This window comes from Marmota flaviventris, chromosome 3, assembly GCF_047511675.1.
Source record: "Marmota flaviventris isolate mMarFla1 chromosome 3, mMarFla1.hap1, whole genome shotgun sequence".
Taxonomy (NCBI): domain Eukaryota; kingdom Metazoa; phylum Chordata; class Mammalia; order Rodentia; family Sciuridae; genus Marmota; species Marmota flaviventris.
In genome coordinates this window covers 40,644,399-40,663,957 of record NC_092500.1, presented here as the reverse complement: position 1 = coordinate 40,663,957, position 19,559 = coordinate 40,644,399, and the positions used below count along the sequence as shown (strand labels likewise).

Here is a 19,559-nt window from a genome sequence, read left to right as displayed (position 1 = left end):
CTGTGAATCTTTGGGCCCATAAAGAAAAAAACAATTACAGTCAAGCACTTCATTTCTCTAATAATGATACAGAAGAAGTTTCACTTATCTTTTAGTATTTTCTCATTTGAATTTTACATGATAATCAATTAGTAATAATCCTTGAACTGAAAATTCTCAGCATATACCCAGGGACTTTTCTCCTTATCCATCTCTTCTGTATAATTTGCTGTTCAAACTGAATTAGCAGCTGCAACTACCTCATCACAACTAAGATTTTCATGCCTGTCCCAGAGAAGAGTGGCAGAAACTTCAATGGATATGTGCCTAGGGAGGAGTGATAGAAATCATTCAAGCATGATTGCAATTAATTTTCAAGATAGGTTACAGTGGTGAGTTCAGCTTAGAATTTGTTGGGAAAGTGAAACAAATTGGTTTTTATCCAAAATGTAATGATGACCTTTCCTTTAAAAGAACAAACAAACAAAAAATAACTGCAAATGAATTTCCCTTCCCACATTTTGACATATGCAAAAGTGATTGGAATCACAAATGAGTAATTTAGCTGCTAAAAAATGAGACTCTGGTTTTCTCTTGTCTTTGTGCATTTTTGGCCTGTGGCCCTAGTGAACCAGAGGTGGGTTATCTCTCCATTTTTATTTAACAGCACCCTGGAGACAACATTTGACAGCACTGTGACAACAGAAGTGAATGGAAGGACCATACCCAACCTGACAAGTCGACCCACTCCCATGACCTGGAGGCTGGGCCAGGCATGTCCCCGCCTGCAGGCGGGTGATGCTCCCTCCATGGGTGCTGGCTACCCGCGTAGTGGTACCAGTCGGTTCATCCACACTGACCCCTCCAGGTTCATGTACACAACGCCTCTCCGCAGAGCTGCCGTCTCACGGCTGGGAAACATGTCACAGATTGACATGAGCGAGAAAGCAAGCAGTGACCTGGACATGTCTTCTGAAGTGGATGTTGGTGGATATATGAGCGATGGTGATATTCTTGGGAAAAGTCTCAGAACTGATGACATCAACAGTGGGTAAGTGGTCCTGATCTCAGCAGCACTATGTGAGGGGGGGAGGTGGCCTCTTGGGATACATTCCTGTGAAAACGTGGGAATTTCACTCACCTGATCCTTAGAAAAGGCAAGCAATCCAAGGTATACAGTACTGTTTCCCAGTCTTTCATCTGCCCATACATGGAAAGTAAAATATCTGAGTTTTCTGTAGATTCTTTTCATTTAAGCCAGTAAATTTTCCTTTGGTTAGTTTTCAGAAACCCATGTGGCCTGTATTTTTCAGAGTGGTTTTCACATGCTCTCAGTAACAGATTTTGTAGTGAAGGACGTGGGAAGAAGACAGGAGGAGCTTTGCTGAACTGCTTGACTTTCTTTTTTGGCTCATGTTGCCTCTAACAGCTTTGAAGAGAAAAATTTTTTTTCTAGCATTCTTTGATTATATGCTTCCAATTAAATGAGGGAAAAATAATTTTAGAGTAGAAAGTTTTGATCAATGTATTCTCCTTCAATGGTATTAAACTTTTAAAAAATCTTAGTCTTTGTTTTCCTTCTGTCTTCTATTATATTCTCCCCTGTATTTTGGCAGCTTGGAATCCTTGGTGTAATCAGAGAATGAGCCCTAATGCAGGCATAGAATATTCTTTTAAACTGTCTTCTATGAATAATTGCCACTTTGAGCACTTCCTGTTATCTACCATATTTTGTTAAAGTGCTTAAATTTATTGTTTCATTTAATCTCCCCTCCAGCAACAACCCTTTTAGGGAGGAGATTTTTAGACATTTTTGCATATAATGAAACAGAGCCCAATTGGCCCAAATGGTGTACATAGGAAAGGCCAGACTTGCTTTAGAATCCAGGTATGTATGACTTAAAAACTGAGGCTCTGAAATTTATGGAAAAGTCTGCCAGTTAACTTTACCTGTAATTTTTATGTGAGTCTAGGATTTGACCTACTCTTAATCTTTATTCATTTTAGAGGCCCAGTGTAAGAAATCATTCTTCCATATGGGTAACCCTCCCTGATTTTATTGATTAAAAGCTTATGTTTGAATGATGACAAGACCTAAAAAAAAAAAAAAAGAAAAGAAAAGAAAAAAGAGCTTTTGATCACATGTATTGCTCTGCTATGATATTCTGGTATCCACCCTACTGGAGTTTCAAACAATTTTAGAATAAGGGAGATGAACGATGAGGAGGGTAGATTGTAGTTTGGTTGCCATTGGAATCAGAGTGAAAACCAAATTCCTTTCTATCATTGGACCCCTTGGGAACTTGGAACTTGTGTTACTCCAGTTCTTTTATTTACTTATTTTTGTTAGCTGGAAAAGGATAAAATTATAGCACCTTCATGAATTTTTTCAGAATAAAGGAAATCATCAACAAAATTTCACTTATCCCAAAGTTTGCACAGTGTTAAGTATTTGATAGATTTATCCTCCTTCTTATCATTACATTTCTTATAGTTAATATAATAGAAACTGTGCTTGTTTTTAGTTAGCATATTTATTCATATGTAATGTGTCCTAGAAGGGAATACCCAGTCCAGGGAACATCATGGCAACATAGAAATATCCGAGAAATACTCTTTCCCTCATATTTCCCTTTTTACTTCTCCATTATTTCTGTTCTCCCTCCTACCTTCTCCTTTCTTTTTCTATTTCTTTAAATGTGAACATATATGTATCTTCCTGTTTTACATTCACTCTTCAAATCCATTGAATGAATATTTAATTGTATATACAAATATATATTCTATATATGCACATATATTTACATACATGCAAGTGCAAGCAATTTCATTATTCCTGGTAGTTTTATCTTATTATATGAGACACACAAGTACTGAATTAGTGAGCACTGAACCATTGCTCCTAGGGGAATAATAGGTTTAGGTTCCTGCAAACTTCTGGTTACATTTTCATTAAATAATCAGTATATAACCATGTTTTATGAGTGTTTCTGCTTAAACACACCTTATTAAATACATACCTTTGATTCAGTAACATGGAAATCACAAACAACAATGACACACTTCATGTCTAATTGAAGCTTGTCTAATACATTTTCTCTATGAGACACCTCTCAGCTTTCTCACACTTAGGAACACAGATGGCACCTCTGCACCACACCTATAGGATGTTTTAAGTCATAAGATTTCAAAGAGAAAGGACCGAAATGTGAAAAGGTGGCACTAGACCATGAATAGGACATTTTGGGTGGTATGAGAGCTGAATGAAACAAGTAGACCGAGTGTTCCCTTGTTTGGCCTCACCTGAAAACCCCTGAGACTTGAATTTTTCACTTTTCTACACATGTCCACAAAAGACTATGAAAGTACAGCAAGTATTGATTTTGAGTCTACAAATAAAATTTAGAAAAGTAGGCACATTCACAAATGTAGGGTTTGTGAATGATGAGGATTGAGTGCATTTATGCACACAGCATATCGTGGGAGCAGCTTAAATCAGAAATCAGAGGAGCATCCACAATACAACATGTGGATAATTTTGAGAGACTCAAATAGATAAAAACTGAGCAAAAGTCAGAATCAGAAGAAAGTGGTAAACTCTGGTATGAAATAGAAAGGAGTTTGGTTCTGTTTCCCGATTTAAATAACTGTAGATGAGGAAAATATGCTAAAAGAGAAAATTTGTAAGAAAAGTTTAAATACAGAAGGTGTAAGCCATTCAGTAAACTTGACAAAAAGATAATTTTTAGAACCAGTGAGAGAGTTGGGTCAGATGATATTCAGTCTTCTTTCTCCTAACTGAAATGCATGAAAGATGAATATTTAAGGACAAATTCCAAGAGCTGGGGACTGTCAAAACAGGCCTCCACACCATCATCCTAGAAAGTTTGAACTGTGTACTACCAACAATGGAAACTGCAACTTCATAGAGATTATGAAATAGTCACAGAACAGGACATGAAGAAGATGATAGTTTTTGAAAGACCTGTTTGGTGGAGGCACAGAAAATGGATACAAACGAGAAACTCTGGAGCTAGACTCAGGAACTATGTTAAGAGTTCAGATTCAAGGTTAGAAGGCATTTGTGGGGGTGAAGGGAGAAAAATAATTGATGAGGGAAGCACCTGAAAGAAAAAATTTTGTAGGGATGATGATGGACTACACATGAGGATATATGGGAGATAAAGAAATCAGTCAAGATACCGACATTGTAAACACAGGAGATAGTAAAGGATACGGTTAAAGAAAATAGGATGAGAGAGGGAGCTGATTTTTTGTTGAGGGTGTAGATGAGTTGGAAACAGTGGGATATAGTTTGTGAAAAAAGCAAAAGTAGTGTTCAGGAGAGAGAGCTATCTCATCTCAGTATAAGATAGTGGACATTGTGGAGGCATGAGGCCTCCTGGGGAAAGAATGTACAAACGGAAATAATAAATTAATAAACATATACACACATTTGTGTATATATATATACATATATATATATATATTCAATTTTTATATATATTCATACATGTATACATACATATTTTATATATACATACAGACACATATATGCACATACTATATATATACATAACATATACATAGACATATTTGTGTATATAAATTCAATTATATATATATTCTTATAGAAGAATATACTTATATGTATATAATTATATATATTCATATATATGTGTGTGTATGTGTGTGTGTGTGTATGTATATTACAAAAATATTTGTTGAGTTCATTCTATGTGTTAAGCAATATTCTGGGCACTGAGCGGGTAATAGTGAACAACAGAGACACAGTACCTACCCACACAGAATTCACATATTAACATTTTTTGTACTTGTATAAGTGCTTATTTATTTAATAAGTAAATATGTGTGTTTTTGAGTGCATAAGTATTCTGATTTAAGGAACTATTTTAAACAACTGAGTTCTCATTAGTAATGTATATTACAGGCATACCTTCCTCAGGAACATTTGGTCTTTTCTAGGATACTACCTGTATTCGGTAATACTAATTTTGGTAACACAGCAATCTAAAAATTTCAGTAACATAGCACAAATAAGCTCATTCTCCTTCACATAAAACCCTCCCTGGTGTTGTTGACCTTCAGTTAGGGCAGAGTCATTCAGAGAGTAAGATGGTAGTTCTACTATTATCAAGTCAAGTTTCCAGAGTCATCTTGGACATTGATATTCAGTAGGCAAAAGACAAAAGAGATGAAGCACCATGGTGTAAGAATATTTTGTTTGCACCAGGCCTGGACATTTTGCAGATGAATTCCACCCACATTTTCTCTCCAGAAAACCACATGGCCACATCTAACTATAAGAGAGGCAAGAAAATATGGTTCAGCTGTGTGCACAGGAGGAGGAAGCTGGTTTGATGAGACACGGCCAGTCTGCTGAATTGGCTATTGAGAAAAAGAAAATGTTTTAGATCCTTTGTCCTCTCTTACTTGTTTCATGGCTCCTTTGAAATCTGCTTCATACTTCTATACGCCTTCATTTTTGTTCCTTGAATCTTTCAAAGAATGCCTTGGACAGTCTCACAAAGGAGTCTCTTTAAATGGGCATTGGTGGCCCACATGTCCTATGTCACAAATAACCCAAATCCTGTTTGAAAGCTTCCTCAGGAGATATTTACCTGCATGGACTTATATATTTTTTTTTTCTTTTCCATGTGAGAGGGCAGGAGAATGAAATTTAAAGCGCAAGTCAGTGCTGTTTCCTGTGTGGGGAAGACTAGACATGGTTGACAGGGGATGGCGATGGTCTCAGCTCAAGGGTGTTTGGAAGATACTGACTGAAGGACAGCCAGGGGTGTGGTACATTGCTCACCAGTGTATGTAATGTGCCGTTCTTGGCACCTGCAGGAGGGAGCCCAGTTCCTCAGCTTAGAATTTAAATGTCAGGAGATGAATGAGATGGAGCTATCCTAGAAAACGTTTAAATTATGATATTTTCTTTAAGTCGTAAAAGGGGCTCAGAAATACCTGTGTAACAACTCATAAAAATATTAAATCAAAAAGTTCACTTTCTCTTGACAGTTTTTTAAAGTATGTTTTACTGTGTAAAGGAACAAAAGTCTTAATAGATACAGTAAAAAATGAAGATGTTTGATTTAGGATTTTTTCCCCTCATGTAACCATAAGAATGCATGAAGTCAGTGTAAATGGGAATGAAGTTTCTTTTTTTTTTTCCATATGCTCTAGGTAGAAATTAAAAAAAATTACTTGATTGGTATTCTGAGAATTCAAAATTTCTTGAAGCATGCAAAGACTTATCTCTTCTCTTTTTGAAATTACTCTACACACTTGGGGATGTGATTCTCTCAGTAATTAGGAATTAGTCAGAGTAAGACCTCTTATTTATAATGAGTGTGAAAAAGTCTCCATTTATAAAGAAAAAAGGAACACTGGAAAATTAGGAGAAAAGTTACAGACTTTAATTGGGTGGAAATTGAAGTTACCTTTAGGCATCCCGGTTTTAAATAGTATAAGCAATGCATGTAACTATAAATTAAAATTCTCCTCAAACCACATGACTCAAATACAAAATAATTTAAGAATTCTGAGGCATGGAATTTAAGAAGGCTTTACTTTTGCCTCCTCAGTTCTCCTTTAGTAAACTTTGAATGACGACAGTATGCATAACAGTGGGAAGATCGGGGTGCCTGAGCTACTAAGAGGACTTCTGGTGAACCCTTGATTCCTAATCTTAATTCCGCCTGTTTTCATAGATGTGAGCCATTTTGGGTGAAGACAGAAATTTTAATGGTAAAAAACAGCTGACAATACTAGTCAACAATGGCATATTATTTATTGCATTCTGGGCAGTGTTTTATGATCCATCAGTCCATCGATACATCAGCCAAAATTTATACATCAGCACAGATAGCATGAAAAAATGCCCCCTATCGCAAATGTGCTAGCTAAGAAAACTGTACTAGTAAGAGCTGACTGCTATGAATGTTTTTTTAATGACTGTATTAAAAAAAAAAAAAAAAGCTAGTTGCTCAGAGAGAAGCTTGGGCATGTAGACTATCTCTCTGGGCCACTATGTCATGATGTTTAAGAGTGCAGACTGGAACCAGACTAGAAGAGAGCCAAAGGAGGGGGGGGAATAAAAAGGAGAAGATAATTAATTACAACAAAGATGATGACAAGGTACTGTCTCAACTCCCAAGACACAGAGGATAGCAAAGGGACATCTAATGATACTAAGAGAAAAGAGCCTCAAATAGCAAACAGAAACTGACTTAAAGCACACAGAAATTGGCTGACGCTGGTAGGGATTTGGGCCACTTGACTAGTCAAGAGTGTGAGGGCTGATGGTCACTTTGTGACAGGAATATAGCAGTCTAAAACCTGTAAAATGCTCAAATGGCCCAGCCGTGGGTCTCTTTCAGGACAAGGCCTACAGGAGCCTGACTGTTGGGAGTAGAATCACACTGAAGAGAGAGTGGCTGGCAATAAAGGTGCAAGCGGAGAAGGTCCTAACAAAAGTGGGAGATGGGCACAGAGCCAAAGTCTGTAAAAGCAACCTACTTCACAATTTTTGAATTACACAGACATAATAAGGACTATTGCTATGTGAAATTAGAAAGCTACTTAAGCCAACCTTCCTTTTATTCAGAAAAGTTAATATTACATACTAAGAATGATCAAGACAAAATCACCAGGATTAACTTCATATAAGCCATGCATATGTGCAGTATATTTAACTAGACAAGGACTAGTATCAGAGAGGAAGACAAAACAAAAAAGTAGAATCTAAGAAAATGAGCAAAACACATTAACATACATTTTATATAAACATAAATAGCCTATAACAAAATAACAGTATGACCAACCTACTTAGTAATGGGGAACATTACTAAGTAGTAATGTAAATTTAAATGAAAATAGAAATCATTTCATGTGTCTCAGGTTGCACAAAATCACCAAATATTGCCAAATTTCTCAAATAATGAAATTTCCCTTCCACCAACAGGGGTTTCATTTCTGAAATTATTTTAAACATTATTTGGCATTGGATAGTAAAATAGGATATATGTGTATATCTGTATGACCCAGAAATCCTTCTCCCAAATATAAATCTTAAATAAACTACTCCAATAAGCACAGGGAAACATGCCCATAAACATTTATGGCAACATTGTTTGCATCAACAAAAAGAAAACCAACTCACATTGATAGTCAAATAAATTTTAAAACTATGGTGCAGTTGTAAAATGGCACTCTACAGCTCTAAAATGTTACACATCAAAATGAACAAATTGCAAAAATATAATTGAAGTGAAAGAAGTCACAAAAGAACATCACATTATTTACATCACATTATTGGCAACCATGCTTTGCTAAACAAAACAGTTTTTGAGATGAATATCCATATGGTTTAAATACCATGATTTAAACTCAGTAGCCAAGGAAGCAACATTATCTAAGAGTATGCTGACTATCTGGACCTGCCATCCCCATTGGGAGATCTCAAAGACAGGAAGTGGGGGTTAGTAGATCCTCCATCTCAGATCACTTTGCATAGTAGTTAAGATCATAGTTTCTAGTCAACTTTTCTAGACTCATTTCTCAACTCTGCCATGGCTGGTTGAGTGACCATATGCAAGTATTTAACATTTTAGCATTTGTTTTCTTCATTTCTGAAATGTAGATAATAATGTGACTTTATTAAAGTAAGCTATTTAGAATTGGTCCTGGAAATAATTATTCTATGACAGTGACCAACTGTGGCATAATTGTTACTTATCAAAAAAAGTAAGTTTAGTAATGTTCCATTATTCCTATGACCTACAATTCTTCAAAAATGGTATTTACAAAATTACATCATCATATTCTTATTTTGTGAGGGTTATGCACAGCCTGTGTAAAATACAGATAGCAAAAAAGAAAAACAAGTTTTATATTAGGCTACTTGTTGCAGTAAGAAACACTGATTTTCTAATGAAACTGAAAAGATGTTTTACTTCTTTCTGATGAGGAAAATGTTTATACAGAAAAATATTAATAACTTATTTGGAGTAATTATTGAAAATTGAGAATACAATTTGTTTATCAAGTTAAAATTATACAGAGGGGTTCCTTTAATTTGCTCTTGATTAATTAGACATTTTTCTTCAGGTACATGACAGATGGAGGGCTTAACCTGTACACTCGGAGTCTGAACCGAATACCAGACACAACTACTTCAAGAGATGTCATTCAGAGAGGTGTTCATGATGTGACCGTGGATGCAGACAGGTAAATCTGTCAGCATATGTGATGGTGAGGAGTGTACGAGGCAGTTTCACAAATAAGGTCACAAGGGTTTTACAATAGATGCAAAGAAGGCTTTATTTTGACATGATGATCATTTTGGAATTTTTTAAAAACTAAAGTGATTTAGTTTGCGAGATCATTTTGACTTTGTTATAGTGAACAATTGTGTTGCTGATGAGAAGACTTATAATTCTAATCTCTATAAAAGCAAAATTATAAACATAGACTTACTTTCTATATTTGAAAGAATGCTGATTCTTCTTTTTTTCTAATGCAGATACCCTCTGATTTACTGGGAAGCTAATTCTATAAGAATTAAAACTTATTTCACATCATTAGATAAAAAGTTTGATGTTTTCCTTGAGGATATTGTTAAAAACATACAACTCTTGCTTTTGGCCTTTTTCTTTCTCAAGGACTCATATAGCTTACCTCTCATCCTTGTGGTTTCCCAACTACTTTAGTTAAAGTTCTTTTAAATAATATGAAGCATATTTGAGAATTGATTCTTAGCAAATTAGTAAATAAGGCTTTTCAACAGTTCACTGATAAGAAAGCTCAAAAGCCAAAAAAAAAAAAAAATTCCTCAAGGGTGTTTTTGTTTTTTAATTTGTTAGGTATTCTCTCTAAAAGCTGTATTACTGAAATGCATTTAGATAATAGCACAAAACCACCTAGCTGGAATAGCAAGGACTGAAGTTGTTGGTGTTGCTATAGTGAAGGCTGTAGGTTCCCATCTGATCAACTTCTGGTAAGAATGTAGATGGGCAATCAAGAATAGCTGAGTAATTCTTACTAGCAGATTGAAAATGCCCCCCCCCCCCCACAAAAGAAGAGGGTTTGCAGTAGCCAGCTATGGTATATTCTAAGTATTGTGTTGCTTAAAGATGTTCCATGTCAATCCAATACCAACCTAATTTCCTTTTTAACCTAAGAAAAGATCATAAAATAAATGTAATCCTCATGGGCATGTTAGAGACTCCCTAGGAAATTTTATAATATATTCGTAACAGTTAATGTAAAAGGAAACATTTACAAAAGACAGTATATTTTAAGTAGAGCCTTTGAAAAAAACATAAGATTTGTGACACATACCCTGGAGAATCAGAAGGAAATTTGGGAATGGGAGCATAGAGGCTCAAAATAATTTGGCATAAGGAACATTGAATGTGATTCTGCTAGTGTACTGGGAATGTAGATGGGAATGACCAGAGATAAAGGACTTAGGGAGACATTCTAGGGTGTTTGAGCCTACAGATAGTAATGAACAATTTTTACTAATTATAATTAGCTTTTTAATTTTTTTCAAAGCAAAAGCATGCAATGGTTATTATAATCATTGTATTTTTAAATGAATCCTCCCTCTGAAATATAAGATTAATGGAGATGGTTGATACCAAGGCAGGTAGGTTGCTTAGGAAATGATTGTAAAAGTCCACATCAAGCTGTGTGTGGTGGCACATGCCTGTGTCCCAGCAGCTTGGGAGGTTGAGGCAGGACTATCATGAGTTCAAAGCCAGCCTCAGCAACTTAATGAGGCACTTAGCAACTCAGGGAGACTCTGTCTCTAAATAAAATATAAAAAAGGAATGGGGATGTTGCTCAGTGTGAAGCACCCCAGGGGTCAATTCCCAGTACAAAAAAAAAAAAAGTCCATATGAAAAGTAGATGAAGACGTAAATGAAAAATGGCAGTAGGAATGGGTCTGGGGACACCCTTTATTCCCAGAGGAACTTGGGTTTGCCTGCTTGACTGCCATCAAAGGATACCTCAAAGTGGATGTCTTAAAAGACTTCATTTCTCACCTTTCTGGAGGCTAGAAATTTATGGCCACAAGTCAGCAAAGGTGGTTTCTGATGAGAACTTTAGTTTACAGATAGCCAAAAAACATAGTGCATATGCCCAACTTAAGTCAGCAGCCCCCTTCTGCTCTAGAGGTTGCTGCCTTTGGGAAGACTTGAATGTGGTAAAAAGGCCCAGGGTTGCCAAACCAGTTGAGGTTTCCAGTGAGGCTGAGTCTAGACTTTTGTGTGAAATCTAATTTTTAAATATTGGTAATTCTCCTAACAGATCTATGAGGACAATGAATAAAGATATTATCTTTCTTCAATAGCAAATAATCTATATAAGCAAAGATGCTTATATAAAGCAGGAGACAACATTCTCGCTTATAGTTGTGTAAACTACTCATGTCCATTAAAGCTTCTGACAGAGGTACAGCTGGTAATGATACTGCCTGTTCAGAGAGAAAAATGCACCAGTGAGGAGAAGCTTCCCACCAGGTGCAAGTAACAGTGGTGAAATGATCTGAGCCACATCTCCAAGTTGTTTTTTGTTGTTGTTGTTTTAATGCAAGACAACACAAATCCAAGGTCAGTTTTCCAGCCTTAGTATCTCTCAGTAGAGCTGGCCTTGGGCCAGCCTAAGGCCTTTTTTGGCAGTAACTAATTAAATCATGTTTAATCACTGTGTGAATTGACACTATGCACAGTAGAAGCACATTTGAATCTCTGATGTGGAGCGAGAAAACGAATTCTGAGAGCAAATTTGCCCTTAACATCTTAAGAGTAAATAAAGGAAGCTCAGACATTGGAGAGTCAGAGAGGTCAGCTCTGATACAAAAATTGAGGAGGGTAAACTGAGCTAGGGTTAACTGATGATGGTTTTGAAATGGAGAGAAGGGGGAATAGGTAACAATGTCAGATTCTGAAGAAATGTAGTTTGGCAATGACTTTCTTATTAGTGACCGTATCGATATTAGTTTCAATGAAGTCCTTAAGGAGTGTGCTAGGTTATAAGAGATGAGAAGGAAATAGAAGGTTAAGCGCAATGAAAGCAGAGGTGATCTTCACAAAGGTAACAGTAAAGGTAAGGAAGGTGGCCAGTTGAAAGTGATCACAAGGGACAGGAGGAAAATGACTTTATCACTGGTTTTCTCTGTTTTGTTTGGGGGATGTAAAAATTCCAGAAGGCATTAAGAGAGTGAATTCCTAGACAAAATAATATGATAATTTTTTAAAAAATTGGAAAAATTTAGCTAGAAATGATTGGACTGTATAGATTTAACTCTTATACTCCCTTTCCAATTCATATGTTTAGGTCTAACTCTCATTTTGATGATATTTGGAGGTAGATTTTTGAGAGATGATCAGATAATGAAAGCAGAATCCTCCTGATTTAGTACCTTTACAAAAGAAATCCAAGATTGCTCCCTAGCGCCTTCCACCATGTGAGGTTACAGCAAAAAGATGATGGTCTATGAACCAGGAAGTTAAGACCTCACTGGACACCAAATCTGCTGAATCCCTGATTTCTGATTTCCCAGCCTCCAGAACCATGAGAAATTTCTGTTGTTTGTTTATAAGCCATCAAGTCTGTGGCAGTTTGTTATGGAGACCTGAACAGACTAAGAAAAGAACTAAAATTGTAAGCACTATGAAGTTAGCTGAAGGGAGAGACCCTTCCCTCTCTGAAACAGAAAAAGTGCTATTATCACTACTTTGGAGGTGTGGGAAAATACTGGAATTTATAATTCTACTTTCTCTGTAAAGTAGAAGCTAAGAAACCTCTGAGAGTGAGGAACATATGTACAGGATAGGATATTGAGAAACTTATCAAAATTTGAAATTAAAATGTTTGCAGAGAGGCCTTGAAAGCCTCAGTAATAGAATAATAGCATTGTTGAGATCTAACTTACATGTAAAAATTTTTTTTGTGTACAATTCAGTGATTTTTAGTGAATTCATAATGAGTTGTTCAAGCACTGGCACTGCCACATCCAGATTTACAACTTTCCTCCTTCCCCCAAAGATCTCTCAGTACCATTTGTCATCAGTCTCCACTTTGACACTCAGCACTAGGCAACCACTTGAACACCTTCTGTCTTTATGGATTAGGGATATTTCTTATGAATGGATTCATATAGTCTTTTGCATATAGTTTCTTAGCACAATGTTTTTGAGGTCATACATGTTGTAATATATCTCAGTAGTTGATTTTTTTTTGCTGAATGATAGGTAGGATATACAGCTTTGTGTTTATCTGTTGGTGAATTGATGAACAATTGAGTTGTTTCCACTATTTTAACTCTTTTGTATGATGCTGCTATAAAAGTAATGGTGAAGTCTTAAATTCATAGTAAGGAGATCTGTGTTTTGCTTCTCCTTGATGGACACATTTAGATTGAATATCTAGGTCGTACGACAAATTTGTGTTTAACTTTTTATGAAATGGCCTCTTTTCCAAATTGCTATACCAACTCATTCCCATCATCAGTACATAATATTTACAGTTTTCATCGTGGTCTACACTTGATAACAGTGGTAATTTTTAGTTTATTTATAGCTTCTTTGTTTAAATGTCTACTTAAACCTTTTGTGCATTTTAATTGATTTGTTTGGCCTCTATTTAGTGAATTTAACAAGTGTTTTAAAATATATTCTGTATGCAAGTTCTTTTACCAAATCATACCAGTTCATAGTTTATCTTTTTGTATTTTTAGTGATATGAAGCACAAAGTTTTAAGTTTAGATTGTGAACCATTTAGTGCATTTTCTGTGCAAAGCATTCTTCACATAACTCAAGGCTAATAGTTAATACTTGAAACCATAAATTTATAATAGATTCAATCAGTATCTACTTTCTATAGACTTACTCAGGAGCTTGACTATAGGAGTAGAAAAAAAAGTATCTCACTGGATAGATCCTGAATTGGGAATTGAGTGGTTGAATTTAATTAGATGTGCTCCTTAGAGTATATATGAAGTGATTGAAAATTAGGCTTATGCTGAATTGAGATGGTTGTGAAGCAGAGCATGCTGTCTGAAACAAAAAGAATTCTACAGAAACATTGGGAGTTTAGAAGAAGTCCATAGCATGTCTAATAAATGGAAGGGAATGAAAGAGGTTGATTAGCAGAAGAAAGTATTTGCCAGAGAATTAAATAAAAATATGAAGTTTAACATTTCAAAGGTAGCTATTTCCTGAATGATTGGAGCAGTTCCAAGCTATAGCCTGAGCTACTAAGTAGAATGTCACAGAAATCAAAGTTTGTTTGTGCAGGTGATTTATCCAAATGTCTCTGTGACAACAGAGTCAATTTCAAGTATGAAGAGACAGCTCCTGGTACCAAATTCTTTATGGCATATGAACAAAATCTCATAAATCATAGTCACAATGATACCTTGTCCATCAAACTGCTATCTAAACTAAAAGCCTAAATATAATGGCTGCTAACTTCAATTATAATCAATTTAACTATTCATACTTTTTTAAACTGATTTTCACATGTTTAATGATGACATTTTTAAAATAGAAAAGGGTCATATATTATAGAAATTATTATATTTGAATTACACTACCAGGTGGATTGGTTTGCTTTATAAAATTATAGTCCACAATCTGAAGTCATTGTTTATAAAAAGGTTTACAAAAGACAATAAAGGCTGTCATAAGTTTACATGCCTCTTAGGCATGTAACTCTATATTGAAGGCAGAGTGGTTCTAAACATTTAATCATCTTAAATCTCTAAATCTACAATTGTTAGCATATGCAGAAAATTTCATTGTTGTTAAAATGGGATCATAATAAAGTCTCTATAAAATCATATGGGGAGTCATGTGTAAGGATGGGAAGACTTTACCATTTTGAAGCCTATTCCAAGCCGGAAAAGTTAAGACAACAGATTTCTCCTAAGACACTAAGCAAATGTCTCGGAGTCAGATTCATTATGCTTGTCACTAGTATGTGTACGCTCTCATAATTCACTCTATTCTGTGTTGATTTGCTCCAGCTTAATCACAGAATCACCATGTTCCCATACCGTAAGTACTTCCTTCATTAGCTTACTGACTTTCTATAATAATTAAAAGCAAACACAAAAATGATTAATAGGCTGAGATGGAAGTAAAGCAAATATAATTGCTCTGTTTTATCATCAAGTAGTCTGTCTTTTCCCAACATTTCTTTATTCTAAATACAGAGTTCAAGCAAAACATGACAGAAGCAAAAAAACTTTTATTTGATGCCTTCTTGCCATCTTTGACAGGCTTAGGAGCTGGTGCTGGACTTCTCTCCAGTTCTCAGAACTAGCTGACCCCATTGTGAAAAATCTTATAAACTTTCAGTAGTTTTAGGAAATACCCCTTATACAGTTGATTCATACCATACAAATATACTGAGAACATACTCCCTACCAAGAACTATGCCCCATCCTGGGGACCCTCTATTCAAGCACATTAGAATAGAGATTGTTAAAATCTAAAATGCCACTGAGATTCAAAGGAGCTTTGAAAACATACATGGAGGTGTTCTTTAAAAGATTGGTCTTACTATTAAATAAATAAAGCCAAAACCTAACTTTAACATCATAAAATTCATCTTCCAATAGTGGAGATTGCCCCAGTACTCTTATCTATGCAAAAATAAATTTCTCTTGTCTGCTTCCAGTGTGATTTACTAAGAAATCTTGTGAAGATGATGGGGAAGAAAAGGAGGAAGGCAAGGATGCTATAATTAAAAATAGCTTTAGTTGTCATCAGTAGCAAGGACCTAGCATGTGTTGCTAACTGTAATAATACTGTATTAATTAAATATATTATAGAACATATCTTTGCAAAATCCCTACAAAGTTTTAATAGTACCATTTTATAAATAAGGCAGAGTTCTTAGATCAAGTAACTTACCTATAGATAGTGTGTTAATGATTTGAACTCAGATCCTGTACTATTACTGTGATTAATAAAATTAATTTAGTTAAATGTTTATGCCTGGATGACATATCTGATTTTGCAAATTAGTTATTTTTTCCCTTTTGTTCGAAACAGATCTATATCATATGAACAGGTTGTTAAACTTTTATACAACTTCAAAAAATTTAGTAATATAATTCAGTGAATAATCATATTCTATTTCTACTAAAGATTACCAATCCATCTAAAACCAAAAAAAAAAAAAACAAAACAAAAAACAATTTTTCACATAGTTTGGAGCTTCGAAATGGTGGCTGGCTTCTTAATATCAGTAAAACAATTTCTCAGTGTCTGTTCTTTTATGTATTTAGATGTCATTATCTTGAAATGTAATGTTTGTTGAAATAACTTTCTGCAAAGCTCAAATAACAAAAAGTTGGAAGACATACATGTGGCATATAGATAGAAAATTACTAATAGTACTTAGGTGAAGCATAAAACAATCTGGACCTTTAAATTGCATGATTTTCCTTTTTACATCAAGAGCAATAAAACCAAGCAATTCTGTTGGTTAATTTAATTGTTTAAGAAGTTGCTTCAATACATGAAGCACTTGCTTTTTTTCCTTCAAGAACTAGGGATAAATTCTTTTTGTAATAGGCTAGATAATGGGGTGAGGCATTCATCTTTGGATCATTAAATTGCGAATTCCGGCTAGCAGCTGATAAATTCTGTATCTTCCTGTCTCTGACTGCACAGAGTGGGTGACATGGATTTATTTATTAGAGTCATATGTGATCCATTTCTGCTTTTTGGTTTGATTTAATTTATGTTTGAAACAGTTGAAGTTTTTTGCAATGAGCTGAATTTTTTAAGTGTTAACAGAAGTTCCATATGTTTTTCTCAGATAAATTATAAATGAAAGTGTTTAAAAATAAATGAGGGCTTATTTTCTGAATTAAGTAGTTATTTTGCATAAACTTTTCTGTGATTATTCAAGAAAATTCACAGAATATGCAAAAATTTAAAGGAAAATCTCAAAGAAATCTATAGTCTTCTCATTCCAAAGAAAACCAAGGATATTGTATTAGTATATTTCTTCCTAGGCTTTCCCAACATCTCTATTTACAGGTTGGGTTGTACTATATGTTTCGTATATGTGTTAACCAGCTTTTCATTACAGTAATGACATACTTGAGGTGAGTAACTTTATTAGAAAAGAGGTTTATTCAGTTCACAGGGTTTTTTAAAAAAATTTTAAGTTTGTCTTAATTAGTTACACATGATGTTAGAATGCACTTTGATACATCATGTACAATGGAGTATAATATCTCAGTCTTCTGGTTGTACATAATGTAGAATCACACTGGTTTATAGTTATATATGTACATATGGTAATAATGTCTGATTTATTCTACTATCCTTTCTACTCCTATACCACCTCCCTTCTCTTCACTCCCCTCTACGTAATCTAAAGTAACATTGTTCTTCCCTAGCCCCCTTCATTGTGAATTAGCATCTGCATATCAGAGAAAACATTCAGCTTTCAGGGAATTGACTTATTTCCCTTAGCATGATATTCTCCAACTCCATCCATTTACTGGCAAATTCAATAATTTCATTCTTCTTTAAGGCTAAGTAATATTCCATCATTCATATATATATATATATATATATATATATATATATATATATATATATATATATACACACATACACACACACACACACACATACATACATATACACACACTACATTTTTTAATCCATTTATCTGTTGAAGGGCACCTATTTTGGTTCCATAGTTTAGCTATTGTGAATTGAGCTGCTATAAACTTTGATGTGGCTGCATCACTGTAATATGCTGATTTTAAGTCCTTTAGCATACGTATAAACAGAGAAGTGGGATAACTGGGTCAAACGGTGGTTCCATTCCAAGTTTTCTGAAGAATCTTTATACTGCTTTCCATAATGATGGCACCAATTTGAAATTTCACCAGAAGTGTTTGAGTGTCTTTTTCCCTGCATCCTCGCCAACATTTATTGTTTGTATTCTTGATAATTGCCATTCTGACTGGAGTGAGATGAAATCACAGAGTAGTTTTAATTTGCATTTTTCTAACTACTAAAGATGTTGAACATTTTTTCATATATTTGTTGATTGATTGTATTTCTTCTTCTGTGAAGTGTCTGTTCAGTTCCTTGGCCCACTTATTGATTGGGTTATTTGTTTTTTAGATGTTAAGTTTTTTTAATTCTTTAAATATCATGGAGATATGCTCTATCCGAGATGCGTGTGGTAAAGATTTTCCCCCATTCTGTAGGCTCTCTCTGCTTGTTATTGTTTCCTTTGCTGAGAAGAAGCTTTATAGCTTGAATCTATCTCATTTATTGATTTTTTTATTAATTTTTTTATTTATATGTGACAGAAGAATGCATTACAATTCATATTACACATATAGAGCACAATTTTTCATATCTCTGGTTGTATTCAAAGTATATTCACACCAATTCGTGTCTTCATACATGTACTTTAGATAATAGTGATCATCACATTCCACCATCATTTCTAACCCCCTGCCTGCTCCCTTCTCATCCCACCCCTCTACCCTATTTAGAGCTCATCTATTCCTCCCATGCTCCCCCTCCCCACCCCACTATGAATCAGCCTCCTTATATCAGAGAAAACATTCAGCATTTGTTTTTTGGGGAGATTGGCTAACTTGACTTAGCATTATCTTCTCCAACTCCATCTATTTACCTTCAAAGCTATGATTTTATTCTCTTTCATTGCTGAGTAATATTTCATTGTGTATATATGCCACAATTTTTTAATCCATTCATCTACTGAAGGGCATCTAGGTTGATTTTACTTCTTATGCTTTAGTTTTGAAGGTTCAAGTGGAGGGTACTTTCATCAGCCCAGTTCTGGTGAGAGCCCTCTCAGCTGCATCACATTGTGGCAGTGATATGCAGGATCAAGTGATCACATCTTCACATAGGAAGCCAGAGCCTGGGGGAGGACAGACCCTGTCTGTTATAACAACCTTTTCTTGTGAATTACCAATGGGTCATGAGAACTACATTAATCTCTCTCAGGGAAGTAGAGTTGAAAGTTGAATGTAGGGTAATTAAATGAAGTCTGTATAATAAATGTTGAGATTCACAGTTTTTTTCCCTGCTTGGATCTTATACCTGGCAATTAGGTATGAGTCCTCCTAAGTAGGACCATCATTTACCCACTACTCTTCCAATATTTCTGACATGTGCTCACTGAGTACCAGTTCATGAATCACTTTAAGCAGTATACATTTGGAGAAAATGAAGTGTTGGGAGACAGTCTTTATTATGATTGGTTATGAAAGGGGGGTTGATAGTTTGAATTCCCAATTTTTCATTTCATCTAGATCACTGGGTATGTATGTGACTCTGTAAGGTTCTTTGTGGCCTCATTTTATACTAAAAACAAGTGAATGAAATAGTAATTGCCAGATATAATAATAGGCTGATTGAAACATGACAGAACATCATATTAAAAACTTGCCTACAACAATAACAAAAAAAAAATATGCATTGTTTGCATAGTTGAGAAGCCCATAGTTTGCTCTGAATTTGGA

The 19,559-nt window shown here is 35.0% G+C and overlaps 1 protein-coding gene across 1 annotated transcript in view; it reads left to right on the top strand.

Annotated features, from left to right (window-relative positions):
* Nav3 (neuron navigator 3) overlaps positions 1-19,559 on the top strand; it is a 342,152-nt gene that overhangs the window by 193,308 nt on the left and 129,285 nt on the right. The window contains exons 11-12 of the mRNA XM_027928253.2: positions 647-1,030; positions 9,115-9,234. Coding sequence (XP_027784054.2) covers positions 647-1,030; positions 9,115-9,234 — 504 coding nt within the window. The remainder of the gene's footprint in view (positions 1-646; positions 1,031-9,114; positions 9,235-19,559) is intronic.